General features: G+C 47.0%; 1 protein-coding gene across 6 annotated transcripts in view; it reads right to left on the bottom strand.

Moving 5' to 3' along the window:
- TRAPPC6B (trafficking protein particle complex subunit 6B) overlaps window positions 1–18,612 on the bottom strand; it is a 351,021-nt gene that overhangs the window by 105,231 nt on the left and 227,178 nt on the right. For 4 of the 6 annotated variants that reach the window (XM_069637497.1, XM_069637496.1, XM_069637500.1 and 1 more), the window contains one exon: window positions 16,058–16,151. The exons of 1 other annotated variant lie outside the window; for it this stretch is intronic. In XM_069637497.1, the coding sequence (XP_069493598.1) occupies window positions 16,058–16,151 (94 nt within the window). Of the gene's footprint in view, window positions 1–16,046; window positions 16,152–18,612 lie in introns of those variants that run through there. One more of the 6 variants, XM_069637498.1, reaches the window with a different exon arrangement.

Below are 18,612 nucleotides of genomic sequence, written 5' to 3'. Positions count from 1 at the left end.
CTTACTGAGGGAGATTTGGGCTGGTTCACTTATGGCCATGCTTACCTCTTCCATGCTCTAGTCTGTGTTTTGTCCTCCACCTTATTTCAACCACCAATCTTCTGCCCCGTCAAAGTTTCACTCCTGCTAGCTCGCGCATCCATCCATTGATATCACTTCTCCCACTGCACTGGACGACTCCTCATTCTCAGTACTCTTCCCCTGCTCTACACTCTTTCCCATCGTCCCTCTACCATTCATTCTCCAACTAATACTCTCCTCCCACTAATACCATCATTCCCCCTCCTCCTATGCCCTCCTCTCCACCAATACTTCTAAAGCATCCTCCTTTCACTCAGTACCATCCATGTCACAATCACTCCTTACACTACTTCCTGGATTCAGACTGGCTTGGTTTTCCCTCTTAAATTATTGCCTGGAATGGCTCCTTCCTCTGGAACTGGATTTTTGCTATGAATTCCAGACTGTTTTCTCCTGTGGAGCTGGACCCTTGCTTTGGATCCTGAATAAGCGCGATTCTCTTGGATTGTTGCCCGACCCGCCATAAGTTTTTCTCCTGGGATCACCCACAACTTCAGGAATTTACTTTTTATTGTATTCCTCGAATTATTTAAAGGTTTAGTCTTCCCTGCCCTTTTTTAACCCACTCTTCTTTAATTTCAGCCTATGGGGTTTACTAGCTCTTCGTCCAGATCTTCCATCCAATTCCGTGAACCGCTTGTTTTAAATTCATGGGGGGGGTGCGATATTGGAGGAACTGCTTTGGCCTTGTGCTGTACATAACACTACTAAACCAGTATCTCACCTGCTCCAAAAATCTCCCCCACAAGCCACTACTTCTTCCTTCGGCTGGTCTCTTGGTCTGCCATCAACTTCAATACTGACCTAACCCAGATAAATCACACTTCCTGCTTCCTGTCTGGCATTTAAATCAGTCTTCCTCTACCCGGACTGGGTCATTTACCCAGGCCAATCTGGCCTCATCGTCCTGTATCTGGGGCATATATGCACACTGGGAACCCTGCCCACTATCTCTGCAAGGTTGGACACAGTTGTGCCTGGCGGTCTGAGAAGGCTCACATTCTTGTTTCAGTGCCCCTTTCCCTGAGCCCTCTATGTAAGTCCTAGAAAAGAGGGTGGGTCTGTCTCGTGTTCGGATCGTTGGAGATCCCAGGGACCTTTTTGGTGGTCGCATGCTTGTTGTGGCGGCTCAGGAGCTTCCTGCGGTCTGCGATGATACCGCTGTGTTGAGCGGCGGTCACCTTCTCCATCCGTTGTGTTGGCTTGCAGAGTGTCAGTCATATCAAATGGTTAGTCTTGGGGTGTCTCGTTCTCATGCGGCTCACCTCGCTCCGGTCTCTTTTTTGTAAATTGTGTCTGGAAAAGACAATAGAGAGAACTGGCGAGTATTTGGCCGAGAAATTGATCTAGCAACTTGTGGTCTGTGCAAAAGCATTGATACTGGTTTAGTAGTGTTATGTACAGCACAAGGCCAAAGCAGTTCCTCCAATATCGCACCCCACAGGAGAAGTGGGATGGAATTGGTGTATTCTCTTTGTCCAAACACATATGTCTTGGTTAGAAGGGTATATATAATGCTCTTCAGGCGATTGTATTCTGAAATATCTCAAGGATGAGAGTGGCAGAAGAAACTAGTTACAACTGGTCGTGTGTCTAGGAGATCACTATGTCTTTCTAGACTGCCTTATAAATATAGGACTACTCAGCAGTTTTTTGTCTCCATAAGGGAGGTAGAGGGAGATGTCAACGGGGACCAAGAAGGTTCTATCTAGACCTACCCATCAAGCCTCTATCCCTAGGCAGCGCTGGTGTGCCGCCTATCTAACAGTGGAGTAAGAATGGAGAAAGGAATTTCAATTTCTTGTTTCTCAACTATCCATACTTTGTATTTTATTGTACTACATTTTCTGCTAACCTTAGTACTTCTTTTTTTGTGAGTAGTCGAAATATTGATAGGAGAGCCAAAGGGTGGTTTTTCTTGTTTGTAACAGTAAAAAGAGCAAGGTAGAGGAAACTCTCCACAAACAAGGGAGGTCTTGGGAGTGTCTCTCTACCGGCCTATATCCCGGGTTAGAGTCTCAACCAGAGTCTTTAGCTCACCGTCCTTTCACAGAAGAGAAATTTCCACTACATATCAGTCTTTGTCCTGCCCAGAGGCATTCCATTACCGAAACGCCAGGCAATTCTCTTCTGAACAAGAGTACCAATAGCAACCCCAGGCACGTATTTCTGACTGGTTGGGCTTCGTCAGTGAGGTGGAGCTGTCTCTCTCCAAGAACAGTGAGCAAGGGTTCCTTTCGCTGCTGGACTGCCCTTGTGTAGGACAAAGACTGATATGCTGTGGATATTTCTCTTCTGGGAAAGGGATGGGGAGCTAATGAATCTGGTTGAGACTCTCCCGGAATCTAGGCCGGCAGAGAGACACTTCCGGGATACCCTATGTTTTGTGCAAGACAACTCTCAACCAGTACTTAGGCAATGGTTGCTATATTGGCCAGTACTGAAGGTGAATATACCCTGATTAAAAGTTGTACTCGCACTAAAGAGATTAAAACATGCTATGAAGACTCAGCTAAAAAAGGTAGATCTAATAATGCTGAAACAAGGAATGCCTCAGGAAGCCACCGGCTGTCTCCGCGTGATTGTCAACCAGTTCCATTGGGCTCTGCAATTGGTGCAAACTTCTTCAGTACTCGTCTTCTTAGAGGGTTGCAAGTATTATCTGCATGTGTAGAGTGACTATTACTGCTACTCCAAGTTCATTTCCAACATACATATATATGGAACAATCTCACCTCAGGACTGGTTTAGCAGAAGCATTCAGACTGACTAGGTCACCTTTGTGACTCGGGTGCAAAATGAGGTGAATCACACAGGTTACTGTTCTGCAGATCGCTTACGTTTGCAGAACAATTGTATTACTTTCAACAGTGTCGGAGCTTTTCCGATTAGATTAATTGGAAAAGCTCTGACATAGTGATCTCCTAGACACACGACAAGTTGTAACCCATTGCTTCAGCCTCTCTCACCCTTGAGACATTTCAGAACACGGAATCACTGAAAAGCATTATATATATCCTATCCAAGACATATGTTTTTCTGGGTGTTTTGTACCCTCCTCCCCCCTAACCACCCTCTCCATTCGCGTTACAAAACACTGCTCGGGTATAACCCATTTTTAACTACTACTAAACAACCTTACCCCTCCATTGTTTATCCGTTTTCTCTTTGTCCCCAATAGGGGGGGGGGGGAGAGGGAGACCAGTTTCTGGTTGCTTTCTAAACTTTTCACCTTTAGTTGAGAGTGGCTCTCAACTGGCCTCGTCACGCTGGAAATGTTATTGAATAGCTAGATCTCTTACTCCAGAGGGAAATTGTTAGCAAGTCCTCTGTGCCCCAAGGATGAAATTGGGGGGAAAACTTTAGAGCATCACTCTGAAACTGTACATATCCCATTTCCCATGCACCATGAAGGAACTAATCTCAGTCCTGGTTTTAACCCTAAGAATGATCGGTCTAGGAGTTACCATGGGTATGGGATGTGAGAAAAATGTACATACCCAGTCAACAAAAGCCAATGAGATAATTATCTTGGGAAGGAATGCAGGTAGTTTCTCAAGAAACGTATACATTTTCCAAACTCTGCCCCCTCACTTATTCCAAGAATACATATGTTGCACCATCTATAGTGATAGCCCAGATTTTAAATGTTCTCAGCCAACGCTTCTACCTCTTTTTTCATGCCTTCAGCAGCTTTTGAGTCATAGCCATATCGATTTCGACCACTGCAATTTGCTTGTTCGTCTTCTTGGTGTGCACAGTGAGATCACAGGCAATGGATAGCATCTACCCAGCTAACCACTCAATTGTTGCCCAACAATCAGCCCAATCAGTTTTGAGCTCTCTGTTGGGCCTAGAGACGCAAGCTGCACCTAACTGATTATGCCAATGAGGCCGAATCATGGCCGAATCATGTCTCCGGTAGCTTGTAGTCTCGAGCAGAGGGATTCAACAAAGCAGTGATGGGCTGGATGGGGGACCAAGCCTGATTTTCATGTAGCCTTTCCCCTTTCTGTAATGGCTTTGCAGGTGAACAATGATGGGCTGGAGGGAGGCAAGAGAGTGATGGTGGTGGGTTTGTCCAGAGCGATGCCAAAGGTTAAGATTAATTCTAAAACCTTCCAGGCATCACCTTGTTTGTTAAGGATTTTCTTTTTACAATTAGGCTTTATTTGGTTAACCCACTTCTTTATCTCATTATATGTAGGTAGCATGCCAAACATAAGGAAGTAGCTTCTTACCTGTAACTCCATTTCTCCAGCGCTGGTATCTTTCATGGATTCACATGCTTAGAATATTCCCCGTCAGGCTGGGGACCCTCGGTATCTCTATTAAAGCGTTTTCCATTGGAAAAACTCGACACTTGTGTCCTATTGACGTCCTTTTGAGACGCTTACGCATGGCCCAATAGGACGTACGGTATAAATAGCCCCGCGCCCACGGCTCCCTTCAGATTTTAACCCCCAAAGTAGAGGCAATATCACGTTAGCATTCAGGGGAGGCTGGCGGGCGCATGTGAATCCATGAAAGATACCAACGCTGGAGAAATGGAGTTACAGGTAAGAAACTACTCCCTTCTCCAGCATTGGCTCTTTCATGGATTCACATGCTTAGGATAGATTACATAGCAGTATCCTTATATCTGGAGGTGTGTAATGCAAACCAATAGCATTGGAACGAAAAAACAGAAAGCCACAAGAAAAAGCATTAACAAGCATGGTACATTAAAACTTGTACCCCATTTTGTGGGGGCTTACCTTACTGAAACAGGTGTTGCAGGACTGCATGTCCCATTTGCACATCTGCTCCATGATGTTGCTCTAGGCAGTAATGCCGAGTAAATGTATGCGGCACCGACTAGGAGGCTGCTTGACAGATGTCCACCAGCGGAATTCCCGACCACAATGCTGCTGATGACGTGGTGGATCTTGTAGAATGAGCCTTCTCCAGAGGCTTCCCTGCTTTAGAGTGATAGAAGGCAATAGCGGACGAAACCCAGCGGGATAGTTTCTATTTGGAGATTGGTCTTCCCTTTACTGAGGGTCCCTAAACCACAAACAGTTGTCCCGTACGCTTGAAATCTTGAGTACGACTCAGATAAAACTTCAATGCTCTTTTGACATCCAACATATGGCGAGCCTTCTCTGCCAAAGAGGAAGCTGCAACGAAGAATGCTGGTAGAACAATAAATGAGTGCTTATGGAATGTAGTTGGTACCTTTCGGAATAAAATGAGTGTTAGTGGCTAACATCACCTTGTCCTTGAAGAAACTTAAGTATGGGGGATCAATCACCAGCGCTTGGAACTCCAACATACTTCTTGCTGAAGTAATGGCCACCAAGAAGGCCATTTTCCACGACAAAAATTTCAGGGGTGACGATGACATAGGCTCGAATGGAGCCTTCATTAGCCCTGATAGCACCAGATTGAGAATCCAACCAGGAGGGAACTTCTTAGCCGGAGGAAAAGTCTGAAATAAACCTCTCAGAAAATGTTTGACTAGTCGATCACTGAACAACGGAGTCGAGTGCCTCTTCTGAGTAAACCTAGAAATGGCCGCCAGGTGAACTTTTATGGAGGAGAAGGACAAACCTCTTCTCGCCAACTGTAGTAAATACGGCAGAACTTGCTCTGATGAAATGTTTAGAGTGTCCACCCCGGCTGATCCTTACACCACACACAGAATCTTTTCCACTTGCATGCATATGAGACATTCGTGGACGGAGCTCTCACCGCCTCTAAAATGCGGCGACAATCTCTAGAAACGTTCAGCGAACCAAACGCGCAGAAGTCAGGAGCCAAGCCATCAGGCTAAGGGAGCCTGGGTCGTGATGCCAAATTGCTCCCTTGTCTTGGAAGAGAAGGTCTGGCGTCACTTGAAATCTCATCGGTTCTGCCACTGATAGAGGGAGCAGGTCCGAAAACCACGGCTGCCTGGCCCAGTGAGGGGCAATCAGAATCGCACGGCATGGATATTTCTGAATCCACTGGAGGGTCCGTCGAATGAGCGGAAACCGAGGGCACGCATATGCGAACTTGCCCGTCCACGGGAAGGAGAACGCATCCCCAGCAAATTGGGCTGTGGCCATCTGCTGGCAAACTGCTTGCACTTTTTGTTCTCCTGGGTTGCGAAGAGTTCCAGCGAAGGACGACCCCATTTTCTGAAGATTCTCAACACTTGCTGATCGTTCAGCTGCCACTCGTGGAGTTGGCTCATCTCTCTGCTGAGAGAGTCTGCCTGTACATTCTTCACATCTGGCAGGTGAAACGCCACGATGCTGATGTCTTGTTCGAGGGCCCAATGCCATAGCTCCTGAGCCTCGCTATAAAGCACTCTGGAATGATTGCCCCCTTGTTTTCTGAGATAGCACATCATTGTCGTGTTCTCCGTTAACACTCTCACAACCGATCCCCGTATGCACGGCAAAAACGGTCTCAGAGCCTGTTAGTTCCAGTACGTTGATGTGAAGGTTTGCTTCTCCTGGGGACCATCGACTTTGAACTTGTAAAGACCCCAGATGAGCTCCCCATCCTGTGTGGGAGGCATCCGTCACAATTGTGGATTGAAATTCCGGCTCTAGCAGAGGCATCCCCTTTGTCAGATTGTCTGAGAGTTGCCACCATCGAAGATCTTCCAGCAGTTCGCTGTTGATCATCACTTTGTCGGACCACAATCCGCGACTTTGAGACCACTGGTCCACCAGAAATTCTTGTATTGGCCTCATGAAAAGACAGCAGTTCTTCACTAACGGGATACATGACGCCATGGCTTCTAGAAGCGACATGTAGCCTCTGACTGACACTCTTGTTCCAGCTCTCCACTCCTCCACTTTCTGCTTGAGTTTCTGAACTCTCTACAGAAGGTTTTACCAGTCCTGGCTGGGTTTGGAATTCGGCGACCAAAAACACCAAGCTCCTGGAGGGAGAGGGAAAGGATTTCTTGAAGTTGACTGCGAAGCCCAACCGTTGTAGCAGCTGCATGGTAACGTCGAGGCTTGCCTGCGCTGCTGCCGGCGACGAGCCCCTTATTAGCCAATCGTCCAGGTAAGGGTAGACGTGATGACATTCTCGTCGTAGCCATGCCGACACGGGGGCCAAACATTTCGTAAACGTCCTGGGAGATGATTTTAGACCGAATAGGAGCACTTTGAATTGGTAATGACTCTGACCCACCACAAACCTTAGGAATTTTCTGTACCGCCGACGCATGGGTATGTAGAAATATGCGTCTTGTAGTCCAACGACGCCAGAAAATCCCCCGGTTCTATCGACCGGATGACCTCCTGAAGCTAAAGCATCTTGAACTTCAGGCGTTAGAGTGTCTTGTTGAGAGCTCGAAGGTACAGAATGGGTCACCACTTGCCGTTGGGTTTTTTGACCACGAAGTAACGTGAGTAGACCCCCAGGCCTCTCTCTGACACCGGAACCAATTCTATAGCCCCTTTTTGCAGCACAAGCACAACCTCCTGCTTTAAGATGTGAAGATGGGGTTACGCCGAATACACGGGAGGAATGGGCGACAGCGTGATCTTGAATTGCAAAGAGTGGCCTAGTTTCACTGTGTCCAACACCCAACGGTCTGATGTAATCTTTTCCCATTAGTTGACGTAATGGGACACTCTGCCTCCCAGGACGTCTTGAAGATTGTCATTGCTGAGATTTTGATTGCTTACTCTACGTAGACGAAGAATGGCCTCCTCTCCTTCTATAAGTCTGGAAATCCCGGCTTCTCCGTGTCGCCTGTATCCCTGGGAGGAGTATGCCGATCTATTGAAATTCCGGTCCCTGGATGTGGCAAATCGAGAATTCCCTGAAGCTCCGCGGAAGGGGCGAAAAGGCTGAAATGCTCGTCCACTTTGTTATGCCCCCAGTGAGCTTGCCGTATCTGAATCCTCCTTCATGCTCTTGAGGGCTTCGTCTATCTTCTCCCCGAATAACTGCTCACCTTCACAGGGCATGTCCAGCACTTTATAATGTACTTCCGGCTTAAAGTCTGTACATTCTAACCAAGCCTGCCTTCTTAGTACACTGCATTATTTATTTGCTTGAATCCTGACTCCGCCAAATCCACAGCGATGGTGATTTCATGCCTCTTCACCTTCACGCACCAGTAGCATAGCTGTCTTTCGGTGTTCTTCAGGCTAGTGTTCCAAGATGGGGGCCAGGCGATGCCAGTTTTCACAGTTGTATCGCACCAAAATAGCTAACGAGTTAGCCGCCTTGACCGTCGTCGCTCCTACTGTTAAGACTTTCTTACCAAAGGCATCCTCTATCTTCTAGCTTCACTGTCCAGAGGTGTTGTGCACTTGAGTTGTGATCTAGCCTTTCTGCTAGCCGCCGCTGACACCACTAATTCAGAAGAGGGCCGTGCGGTCAAACACTTAGGTGTAGAGTCTGGAGCCTTAAACTTTTTTTCTAACCTGCCCCCGATTGCACGCTCCAAAAATGGATGGCGCATGGTACGCGAGCCTTCCTGCCAAACATGGTCCAGAATCTGGACCAAGAAGATCGACTTTCTTCTCTTCCCCATATAGTCAAATAAGAAGCATTCCTTCTTTTCATCCTCTGGGGTCAGACCAAATTCAACACAGGCTTTCGCCATCATTGCATGAAAGGCTCCTATGTCATCTGGAGGTGACGGTTGTGCGGGCTTCTAGGAGCTTCCACATCTCCATCCGATTCCCACATAGGGTCTTTTGACGGCGATGATGAAATGTCCGAGATGGAGTCCCTGGGGTCTTGATCCGACTCAGAGTCCTGCAGCTCACCCTCTTCTGGATGTGACAGGGGAGGTTCTTCACTGACCGGAAGGGAGAGCGACAACTCAGCCGTTGACATTGAACGTGGAGCGAGGGGTGTCACTGGAGGCGCACCCAAGGAGGCAGCCTTCCATCAAACTGGCTTAAAAGGGACTGCAACGTAGATAAAACTTGCAAAGGCAACATCGACTGCGGATTTAGTAGAAAAGATGTAGGAGGGACATCTTGGATCCCCGACTTCGTTGACGGGGCCAATGCCCTGTAAGCCGAGATCTGATGGATGAACTACCGGTTCCCGCCCCTCCTCCATCGATGACACCGATGGCGCTGACTCCTGCTGTAATAGAGTATCTGGCAGAACTGCGTCATACACCGTCGGTTGCCAAGTCTCTCGCTGGTCCACCGTCGCCGATAAAAACCTGGGAGTTTCTACTTCTGCTTTATCGATCGCCGCCACTGGTGTCGACGACGCCACCGCAGGGATTGACTGTGCGGACTGTATTGGAGCCGTCGACGACAGGACTCCCATTAACAGCACTGGCAGTTGTGGCACAGACTTTTTAGGCAATCCCGCCTTTTTTGAGTCTCTAGGCCGGTGTTTAGAAGATTCCCTACTCAAGGAAGACCTGTGATGGTCTCCTGAGGATGAGAGCCTTAAAGGGTCCTTTCCATCCTTTTTTGCAGTAGATGAAGACGAAGATTTTTCAGTCTTACGGCCTTGGTCCAAACGACCATGTTTTGACAATGAAGGAGCGTCCTTCGCTTTCCCTGAAGAGGAACGACTCTTCTCTGTAGGCCGCGGCTTCTTCGCCGGAGGCTCAGCCGACACTGACCGGCGAGGGACTACAGGGGACTTCGGTCTGTTCGATGCTAGTCTGCGCACCGATCCTACCTTAGATGGAGGGTAGGCCCCTTCGTTCAGCCATATTAGACGCCGATTACAGTCCTTCAACGTCTTTTGCGAGAACCCCTTGCAGATATCACAGGTGTCCGCAGAGTGATGAGGGTAGAGACAATAAAGGCAATCCATGTGCCCGTCCCCCTCATAAACGTTCTTCATTCCACACGTGGCACACGGGCGGAACAACGCTTTCCCCGTCATTGGGAAAGAAAGTACAACCTTACAAAGTGTAGAAAAACGAGGTGATCCCGACTACTTTGGAGACGGTTGAAAGCTAAAGGGAGCCACGGGGGCGGGTCTATTTATACCATACGTCCTATTGTGCCATGCGTAAGCGTCCCAAAAGGACGTCAATAGGGCACAAAAGTGTTGAGTTTTTCCAATGGAAAACGCTTTAATAAAGATACTGAGGGTTCCCAGCCTGACGGGAATATTCTAAGCATGTGAATACATGAAAGATCCAATGCTGGAGAAGCAGTGGGACTCTTTATATCTAGCTGTGGCAAGTGCCACAAATTGTGTGTGATCCGACAGGTTTTTAAAATCAATTATTCTGCATATTTATGCATTTTAAAGGGCACATTTGCATCTGTGCATTTGCTTGATTTGCACATTTTTCATGGAACAAGTAAAACAGATAACAGAGAAAGAAAAGTACCAAAAAAAGCGGGTTACAGAAGAGTTTGCCACCCTTTTTGTTAAAAGAAAGGTGCAAATGCCAACAACTAATGCACGGATGTAAATACAAAAATTTAAAGATATGGATCAGCACGTGACACTGACAGATTTCTGCATTTACACATCACTAGGGAATTATTATGCATTACATTTTATGTCTTCATCCAGGGGAAAGCATAGGTGAGCACAGGACCAATTAGGAGTGTGCGTGTCTTTTTTACCAATCCTAGATTATTTTAGCCAGTTCTATCCATTTGGGGCTGAAGTCAGGCTTGTGTTCTGCAAGGAAACTTTGTGGGAGTAACAGACAGTCTTGGTTAAGAGGATCACTGGCAGACGCAAAGTATCGACGGAGGAGTGTAGCCTCACTGGGCCTCAGCACAACCTAGAGCTGAGCAGCAAGGCTGGCGAACTCTAGGTAAGCCAGCAGATCTCATCAAAAACGAAGTGCCTCGCGCTACAGTGTTAGAAGTGAGAAAGAGCCAGAGGGTGTTGGAGAGAAAATTAATGAGGCAGTGGAGATGAAGAGGACGGCATGGGTTCCCAGAAACAATGACCTTTTCTAAGAAGGGAGAAATTGTTCACAGACTTTGAACACAAAATGTCAGGCTTGGGAAAAGGGTATCATGCGTTTACGTACATATTTTACTTTCTTGATTTAACATGAAAAATAGGTGCATAATCAAACGTTGACGACAATCCACCAGTGATTCATTTAACAGTCTGTACGAGTCCCACTTCTTGTACTGTGAGGAATCTGAGGGCGTCCTCATTTCTTATACCCAATATCTCCACCTACCAGTTTGCTAGGGAAAGTCTGTTGCTTTCGGATCCTGACACTGGGGTGGATATTTATTTATTTATTTGCATTTGCATAGCACACTTACAGCCCTAGGGCATTGAAGCACTGTTACATGAAATCTTGCAAGAAAGTGTAATTAGGAAGGTTACAAGTGACCGAGTTGGTCTCTTAGGTACAAGTGCATAGAAATAAATGACTTAATACATGAGAGGTAGGTGACTTGCAAAGCTAGTCAAGTGGGCACATAATCAGTAATACATCAAAAATAACAAGGCAGCGGTGTAGGGAATACAGTTATACAAAGAGCTTAGTTTTAATGGCTTTATGGAAGGCTTGATGGCACTCGATCATTCTTATGTGGGAGGGAAGAGCGCTCCAGTGAGAAGCGGCCAGAGTGGGAAAACTGGACCCACCGGCACGAACTTTGAGCGATTTAGGAGGGATAGTGTTGGCATAGCCCTTTCTGATGGGCCTCATGGAAGTGTGCTTACTGATTCTTTGGGCAAGGTAGGGTGGTGCCAGATCATGAAGGCATTTATGGTTAAGCGAGAGAGTCTTGAAGATGATCCGTTCTTTGACTGGGAGCCAGTGGGTCTGTCTCCGCACCTCAGAGATATGGTCTTTCCTTGATGTGCCCGTGGCCGCTCTGAGGGCATTATTTTGCACCAGTTGGAGTTTGGCAAGGTTCTTGCAGGAGGTCCCTACCAGGAGGGCATTACAGTAATCCAACCTTGATCCAATTATTGCTCTGGCGATGGCAAGACAGTTCGTACGAGATAAGAAGGGCCTGGCTGCATTAAGCACTTTGGAATAATAGGCTGATGAGGAGGCCACAGCGTTAACCCGTGCGAGGGAGGATCACTGGGCTGGAGGAGACTTGGGGATTAGGCACCCTTGGGTGAGACAAAATATCCCCCATTTCACTTTAATAAGGAGTCACCAGGCTTTCATAGGGGATTACCAATCTCTCCCCTATTTGTCTAGAAAACACTCTCCAAATACACACCATTCAAGTAATGAGATGAGGAAGAGACAGCTCAGAGTCATACAGTCTCTCCTCATTAACTCAGAAATACACAAACACCACTCTGGTAATGGCACAAGGGATGCAGAGTACCAGGACCGTTATGCAGTAAAGGAACAGTGCCTGCACCTGGGGCTCAGGAGGCGGTATAAATGGCCTGCTCAGGTGAGGCCAATGAGATTACCTGGGAGTTTGCCTGAGAGGTCGCCAGGGAGAGCGCCAAAGAGATTGCCAGTGGAACGCTTGCAGGAGAAGCTGGAGATGAGACCAGGGAGATGCGTGCCCAAAGCGCTCAGGAGCTGCAGAGTCGTTGCAGCAGAAGCAGATTGTGGCGGGAGCGTTCGGAAGGTCTCTGATAGCAGAGCTGGTCTGAAGACTTGCTGGAGTCGGAGGGACTACTCTGTACAACCGAGGCGGAGGAAATCCTGGAACAGAGGCGTGTCGAGTCGGGAGCAGGGACAGCTACAGAAAGCCTGCCGAAACAGAGCAGCACCCGGAGATAGCGTATCCAGTGAGTCAAAGGAGTCTGAAAGACTCCAGGAGTTGGGGGGAGAACTGCAAGGTTTCTGCAGTTCGGATTGCTCACAAGTGAGCGAAGGACCGTTTATGCAGTGTGGATGACTGTCCCGTTAGAAATAAAGACTTTTGCCAGTACAATAACCTGAAGGCTGAGAAAAATGAATAAAAGGGGTTTTGAGAATACCGAATTGTGAATAAAATGAAATTTATAAGGCCAAGAAAGGGTCAGGGAAAACAGAAATTTTGAACTTGTGAAAACACCCATGAGCAGGGTGCAAATTCCCATCCGAAGAGTAAACTGGGAATTTGATGATAATGGATTCAATGTGACTAAAATGAATGAAACCTTTTGTTTTTAATACCAAGAGTTGGAAGAAGCTCAGAAATGTTATTTGAACACTTCCAATTTTGATGCATGACATCCCTACACATTATATTCAAGTAGTGATGGCAAGTACAGGTTTTGGACACAGACCGACATTTGCTTTGGACTTCCTGACACAGACTAGCATTAGTTTCAGCTAGGTAGGGAAATCCCACCTTAGCATAGGGCAAGTTAGGCCTTTTTCCACCCTTCTTTTTATTTAAATAAAAGTTTGTGACCCGATCTTTACTCAGTTGTCTGTGTCTATTTCCTGATGCCTTCACAGTACAGTGTCTTGTGCAGTTTTTCATATGAATTAGGGACATTTGCGACATTAACAGTATTAAACAGACTTTAGTGGTTTGCTCAGCTCTAAGTGTCACATCTAAGACTTGGAAATGCACCACAATAGTACACTGAAAACTTGGTAGCTCTGTTGATCCACATTACATTAATGATCATCTATCAAAGAGGAGCTGCAAACCGTTCAGTGGTCAAATGCAACCGTTCAGTGGAATTGTAACATCAACAATTTATAGAAACAAAGGAAGTTGAGCTCCTTTCTTTCAAATAACATGGGCTGTTCAGAACCTCCTTGTGACATTTGCTTTAGCGGTTCTAGTTCAGAACCGGGGTCATGTGACGGCTGGTGACCATTTATTGGTTTAGGCCACATGGAATGCCAGGCTTTGCCCTTAGACCACTGTGACAAATCCAGAGGTATCATCACTGCTTTAGAGGGGGGAACCCCTTTCTATGAGGCCAGAGAGGTGAGGCTGCAACCCAATAGTCCCGCTGGTACTCAGCGGGAGGATATCATGGGGAGGGAGGACCCCACTGAGAGTAGTGGTGATCTTGGAAGAATGCGGTATCCCTGTAACACTCCCACCTTCCCTCAAAACCATGTCCATTCTCCAAAACCTAATGCCCTCATGTGTTTTTGCAAGATATCTCAGACCGAAAACAATGGGATGAAGAAGAGGCCACGAGTAATGAAGGTCCCTGACGAGAACGGAGGTATGCGCTCCAACCTTAGCAACGTGATTGGCCAGCTGTCATTCAAAAGCAGAGAGGGAAGAGAATAATGGCGTCTTTGTACTCAACTCGGTGCAGAGGGCCGCGTAGACCCACAGCAGAGAGAGGTTGATGTGTCCATGAGTAAGGCTTGCAGAGGAACCACAATGCAGGAAACAGACCGGAGAAGAGGGGAGCTTGCCTACCGGTAACCGGAGCTGCTGCACTGACACAATCACCAGCAAACTGCAGGAGAGAGACACAGAGGTGTGGGGAAGATGCAGCTGGACCAGAGAAGCTGACAAAGCTCCTGGAAGACCTGCAAACAACCGAAGAGAGACAGCCAAGACCATACAGGCACAAGAGTGGCTAGGCTGAAGGTTGGGGAGACCCAGAGAGCACATGGAGCACGAAACAAAGCAAAGAGAAAATACTTACTGGGACAAAGTGATCTAGGGAAGGGGGCCTGGGAACCATACGAGTACCGCATACCCAGACCAGTGACAAGGGGGAAACAAACCTTATAAATGTAAGGGGTGCTCATGGAACTTTGCAGGAGAGTAAACCAAGGCCGTGGACCGAAGGGAGATCAAAGCAAGAGGACATGGTGACTAACCAAGGGAATGGGCTCTGGGACCCATATCAGAAACGCATACCCCAGGCAGTCATAAAAGGGCATATGAACTTTGCAGCTACAAGTGATCTTCACAGACCGTGGCAAGCGAGTAAACCAGGGCTGTGGAGCAGAGCGTGATTAGATAAAAAGACAATTCTGATGAACACGTGAAGGGGGCTTGGGACCCACATTGGGGGAAGTGATCCCCGAACCACATTCAAGAGGAATACAAGTTGTGCAAGTGACAATCAGAGACCTTGGCAGGAGTGTAAACCAAGGCTGTGGGTGCAAGTGAAAACAGAGAGACATAACTGGGAATTCAAGAACACTGTGTACCCCACTTGGCAGGAGAGTGGGCCAAGAGGAGGGGTACTGGGAACAGGTTCTGGGAGCCACAGCAAATCAAAAGAACAATCACAGCATAGCTTCGGAGAGAACACCAGGCTATTTTATCTTGTTGCAGTACCTGGGAAGCACGTCTGCTCACAGAAGACCAAGTTGGATAAAGCTGGAAAGAATCTGGGGAAAGGGAATCAACCCCTCAAGTATATTGGAACCTATGTTTAGGAGGAGCAAAACTGGGCCACAGGTTGGCAGCCAAGAGACATTGCCCTTTTCACCCTTTTGTTAAGTTTGGCCTGTGAGGGATAGGTTAGGATTTGGACACAGGACAGCAAACTTTGCTTTGGACATTCCGACGCTAACAGTTTCATTAGCTAGTATTGTTGAGGCAGGGAACCCCATTTTAGAGGTAGGCTTAGTTAGGATTTCCTTCAACTCCCCCACATTTTTGTTGTTAATAAAGGTGTTTGCCAATCAACACCCTCACACCACTTTATTGATTTTTAAAATATGCCATAATTCGTTTCCTTCACATATTTGGCCCCACTCATTCATTTCTAGGATTTGCTTTCTATTGGAACATTTGTTAGACAAAAATGTGGGGAATTCTTTCATGAGCTTCCATTCTGCCATTTTTTTCAGATCTCTACAGTACACTCTGCCCCCAATTAAAAATTATTGGGCACCAACAATTTACTACCGTTTGTTTTTGGCATGTTCAGTTCGACCCGCCAACATCGATTTGAAGCCCAATTGCAATCTTGAACTAAACTTAACCGAGATTTGGATGGAATGATATAAAAATAATTACATGTAGTACTCATGCATTATGGTTTGACACCTAAGGTTAGAACTAAAAGTAAACAGACATTCCATGTTTGACATTTTGGTGAAATTCAGTATATACTAATTACAAAAGTGGATTAATATAGACAGTCATTTTGCTCTAATACTTACATGCTGGCATTATTGAGACTTCTGCTGTCACTATACTCTTTATTCCCAAATTGGATAAACCTCCTCGGATTAATCCGCAAGTGAATGCCAAATACTAAATAGGAACATTAAATTCATACAAATAAGACATACTTAACATGTTACAAATGAAAATGTAATAATTACAGATTAAAATAAAGACATAAATCAGCAGACCTCATGCTTAACGTCTCAGATGAACAAGTTACTTACCAACTGGTAACTTTCTTTCGACTGGATGTTCCTCCAACGTATTCCACATCTTTGACATTTAGGACCTGATTCATGGAAGTGTTTTATAATGGTTCAGTTCCATAGGAAAACATTCTGTGAATTAGGCCCTTAATGTCCACAGCTGTGCACTTTGGAAACTTTTTCAGCAGAGGGCGTACTGCGTCGATGACGTTGGGTCCATGTGCCTCGAAGGCATCCGTCAGGGCGACGTCACTGGATGTTATAAATAGGACGCACGGCGCCCGCAACCTCAGTTTAAGTTTTTTCCCTCAGAACCTGTGGCACCAGTCTCATGCCTGCTTGACTGCACATAGCCTTGCATGTAAGCTGCAATCGCGTAGGAATTTCTTCAGAGGGGCAGGCTGGGAGGGCTGTGGAATACATTGGAGGAACATCCAGTTGAAAAAACGTTACCAGTTGGTAAGTAACTTGTTCTTCAAATTGATTGTGTCCTCCAACGTATTCCACATCTTTGATAGACTTCCAAAGCAGTACCAGTAAATGGAGGAGGGAAAAGAATGTAGAGTACCCAATCAGATTGTGGAATAAAGAACCGCTTTCCAAGGGCCATATCCTGACCATGGATCATATCCAGGGAGTAATGTTTAACAAAGGTGTGGATTGAAGCCCATGTGGCTGCATCACAAATATTCCTTATAGGAATCCCCCCCGCTCGAGGGCTGTGGAAGTAGCCACGCCCCTAGTGGAATGAGCTTGCAACCCATCAGGAGGGTCCTTACCCGCCAATCAGTAACACTCTGTAATGGTGAGGATAATCCACCTGGACAGGGTCTGTTTGGTAACAGCCTGGCCCAATCGTGTCCAGCATATCCTACAAAGAGTTGATCGTCCACTCTGACCCTGGACATCCTAGAAATGTAAAAGCTCAGAGCTCTCCTAGGATCCAACCAATGGAATCGCTCCTCTTCCTTAACAGGATGAGGAGAAGGGTAGAAAGATGGAAGACCACCTTTTGACTCAAATGATATTCAGATACTACCGTAGGTAGAAAAGAAGGACGTACCCGCATTACAACCCTGTCCTTGTGAAACACAGTAAAGGGTGGCTTAGATGAAAGTGCCTGCAATTCACTCACTCTGGGAGCGGAAATGACCGCAACCAAGAACACAGTCTTGAAGGACAGTAACCTCAAAGGACAAGAGTGCAAAGGTTCAAACGGAGCACCCATGAGAAATTTCAAAACCAAATTCAATCCCAAACCGGCACCTGGAAAGGGGACGGCGGGAATACATTAGTCGGTCCTTTAAGAAACTGAGAAATCAAAGAAATCTTAAAGTAAGAACATTCTTCAGACAAGCGCTTAAAGATAGACAGCGCTGCCAGGTAACCCTTAATGGTACCAACTTGAAGAACCCTGTGGGCCAAAGAAAGTAAGAAAGACAAAACCATAGGAATGGAGCACTGAAAAGGATCAACATTGTGACCTCTGCACCAGTCGCAGAACTTACGCCAAAGGCAACGGTACAGGGATTTTGTTGTAGGCCGCCTGGGTGAAAGCAACACCTCCATCACATCATCCGGGAGGTCCCAATCCTAATACCTCAACCTTTCAGATACCAAGCGTGAAGGTTGAGAGTCTTGACCTCTGGATGAAGAACCGGAACCCCCTCCCCCCTGAGCAGATCCTCTCGGTAGGGTAGACCGGTAGGGTAGACGGCGTGGAGGCCAGATGGACATTTCTAGAAGGTCCGGGTACCATGCTCTCCTGTCCCAATCCAGAGCAATGAGGATCATGTGGGAACCGAACCTCCGTAACCTCCTTAACACTTGAGGAATGATGGGGACTGGAAGAAACACGTACAGCAGTGGGAATGACCAATCCACCACGAACGCTTCTCCTAAGATCGTGCTCTGCCTGTTCAGAGCATCCGCCGCCGCATTTTCATCTCCGGCCAGATGAACTGCCGAGATCGAAATTCCCTGCTGGATGGCCTAGAACCAGAGCTGCATTGCCTCTCTACACAACGGGAGTGACCCTACCCCCCCCCTTTTTTCTAGAGGTAATGCATGGCCACTGTGTTATCCGTCATGATCAGAACACTCTTCCCCCATACAGAAGGCAGAAAAGCATTCAGGGCTAGCCTGATGGCCTTCAGCTCTAACAGATTGATGTGGAGTTTGGACTCTGACAGAGACCAACGACCGCTGGCTGTCAAATCGTTGGCATGAGTGCCCCATTCTGTGAGGGAAGCATCCGTCACTAGAGTCACCTCCGGCCATGGTTGCCAAAATGGTTCTCCCCTCATCCCTTGGCCCACCACAGAAGATCCTGAGAGACCGAG

This window comes from Ambystoma mexicanum, chromosome 14, assembly GCF_040938575.1.
Source record: "Ambystoma mexicanum isolate Mex_15411 chromosome 14, UKY_AmexF1_1, whole genome shotgun sequence".
Lineage (NCBI taxonomy): Eukaryota > Metazoa > Chordata > Amphibia > Caudata > Ambystomatidae > Ambystoma > Ambystoma mexicanum.
The sequence above is the reverse complement of the archived record's forward strand: the minus strand, read 5'-3'. Positions and strand labels throughout refer to the sequence as shown.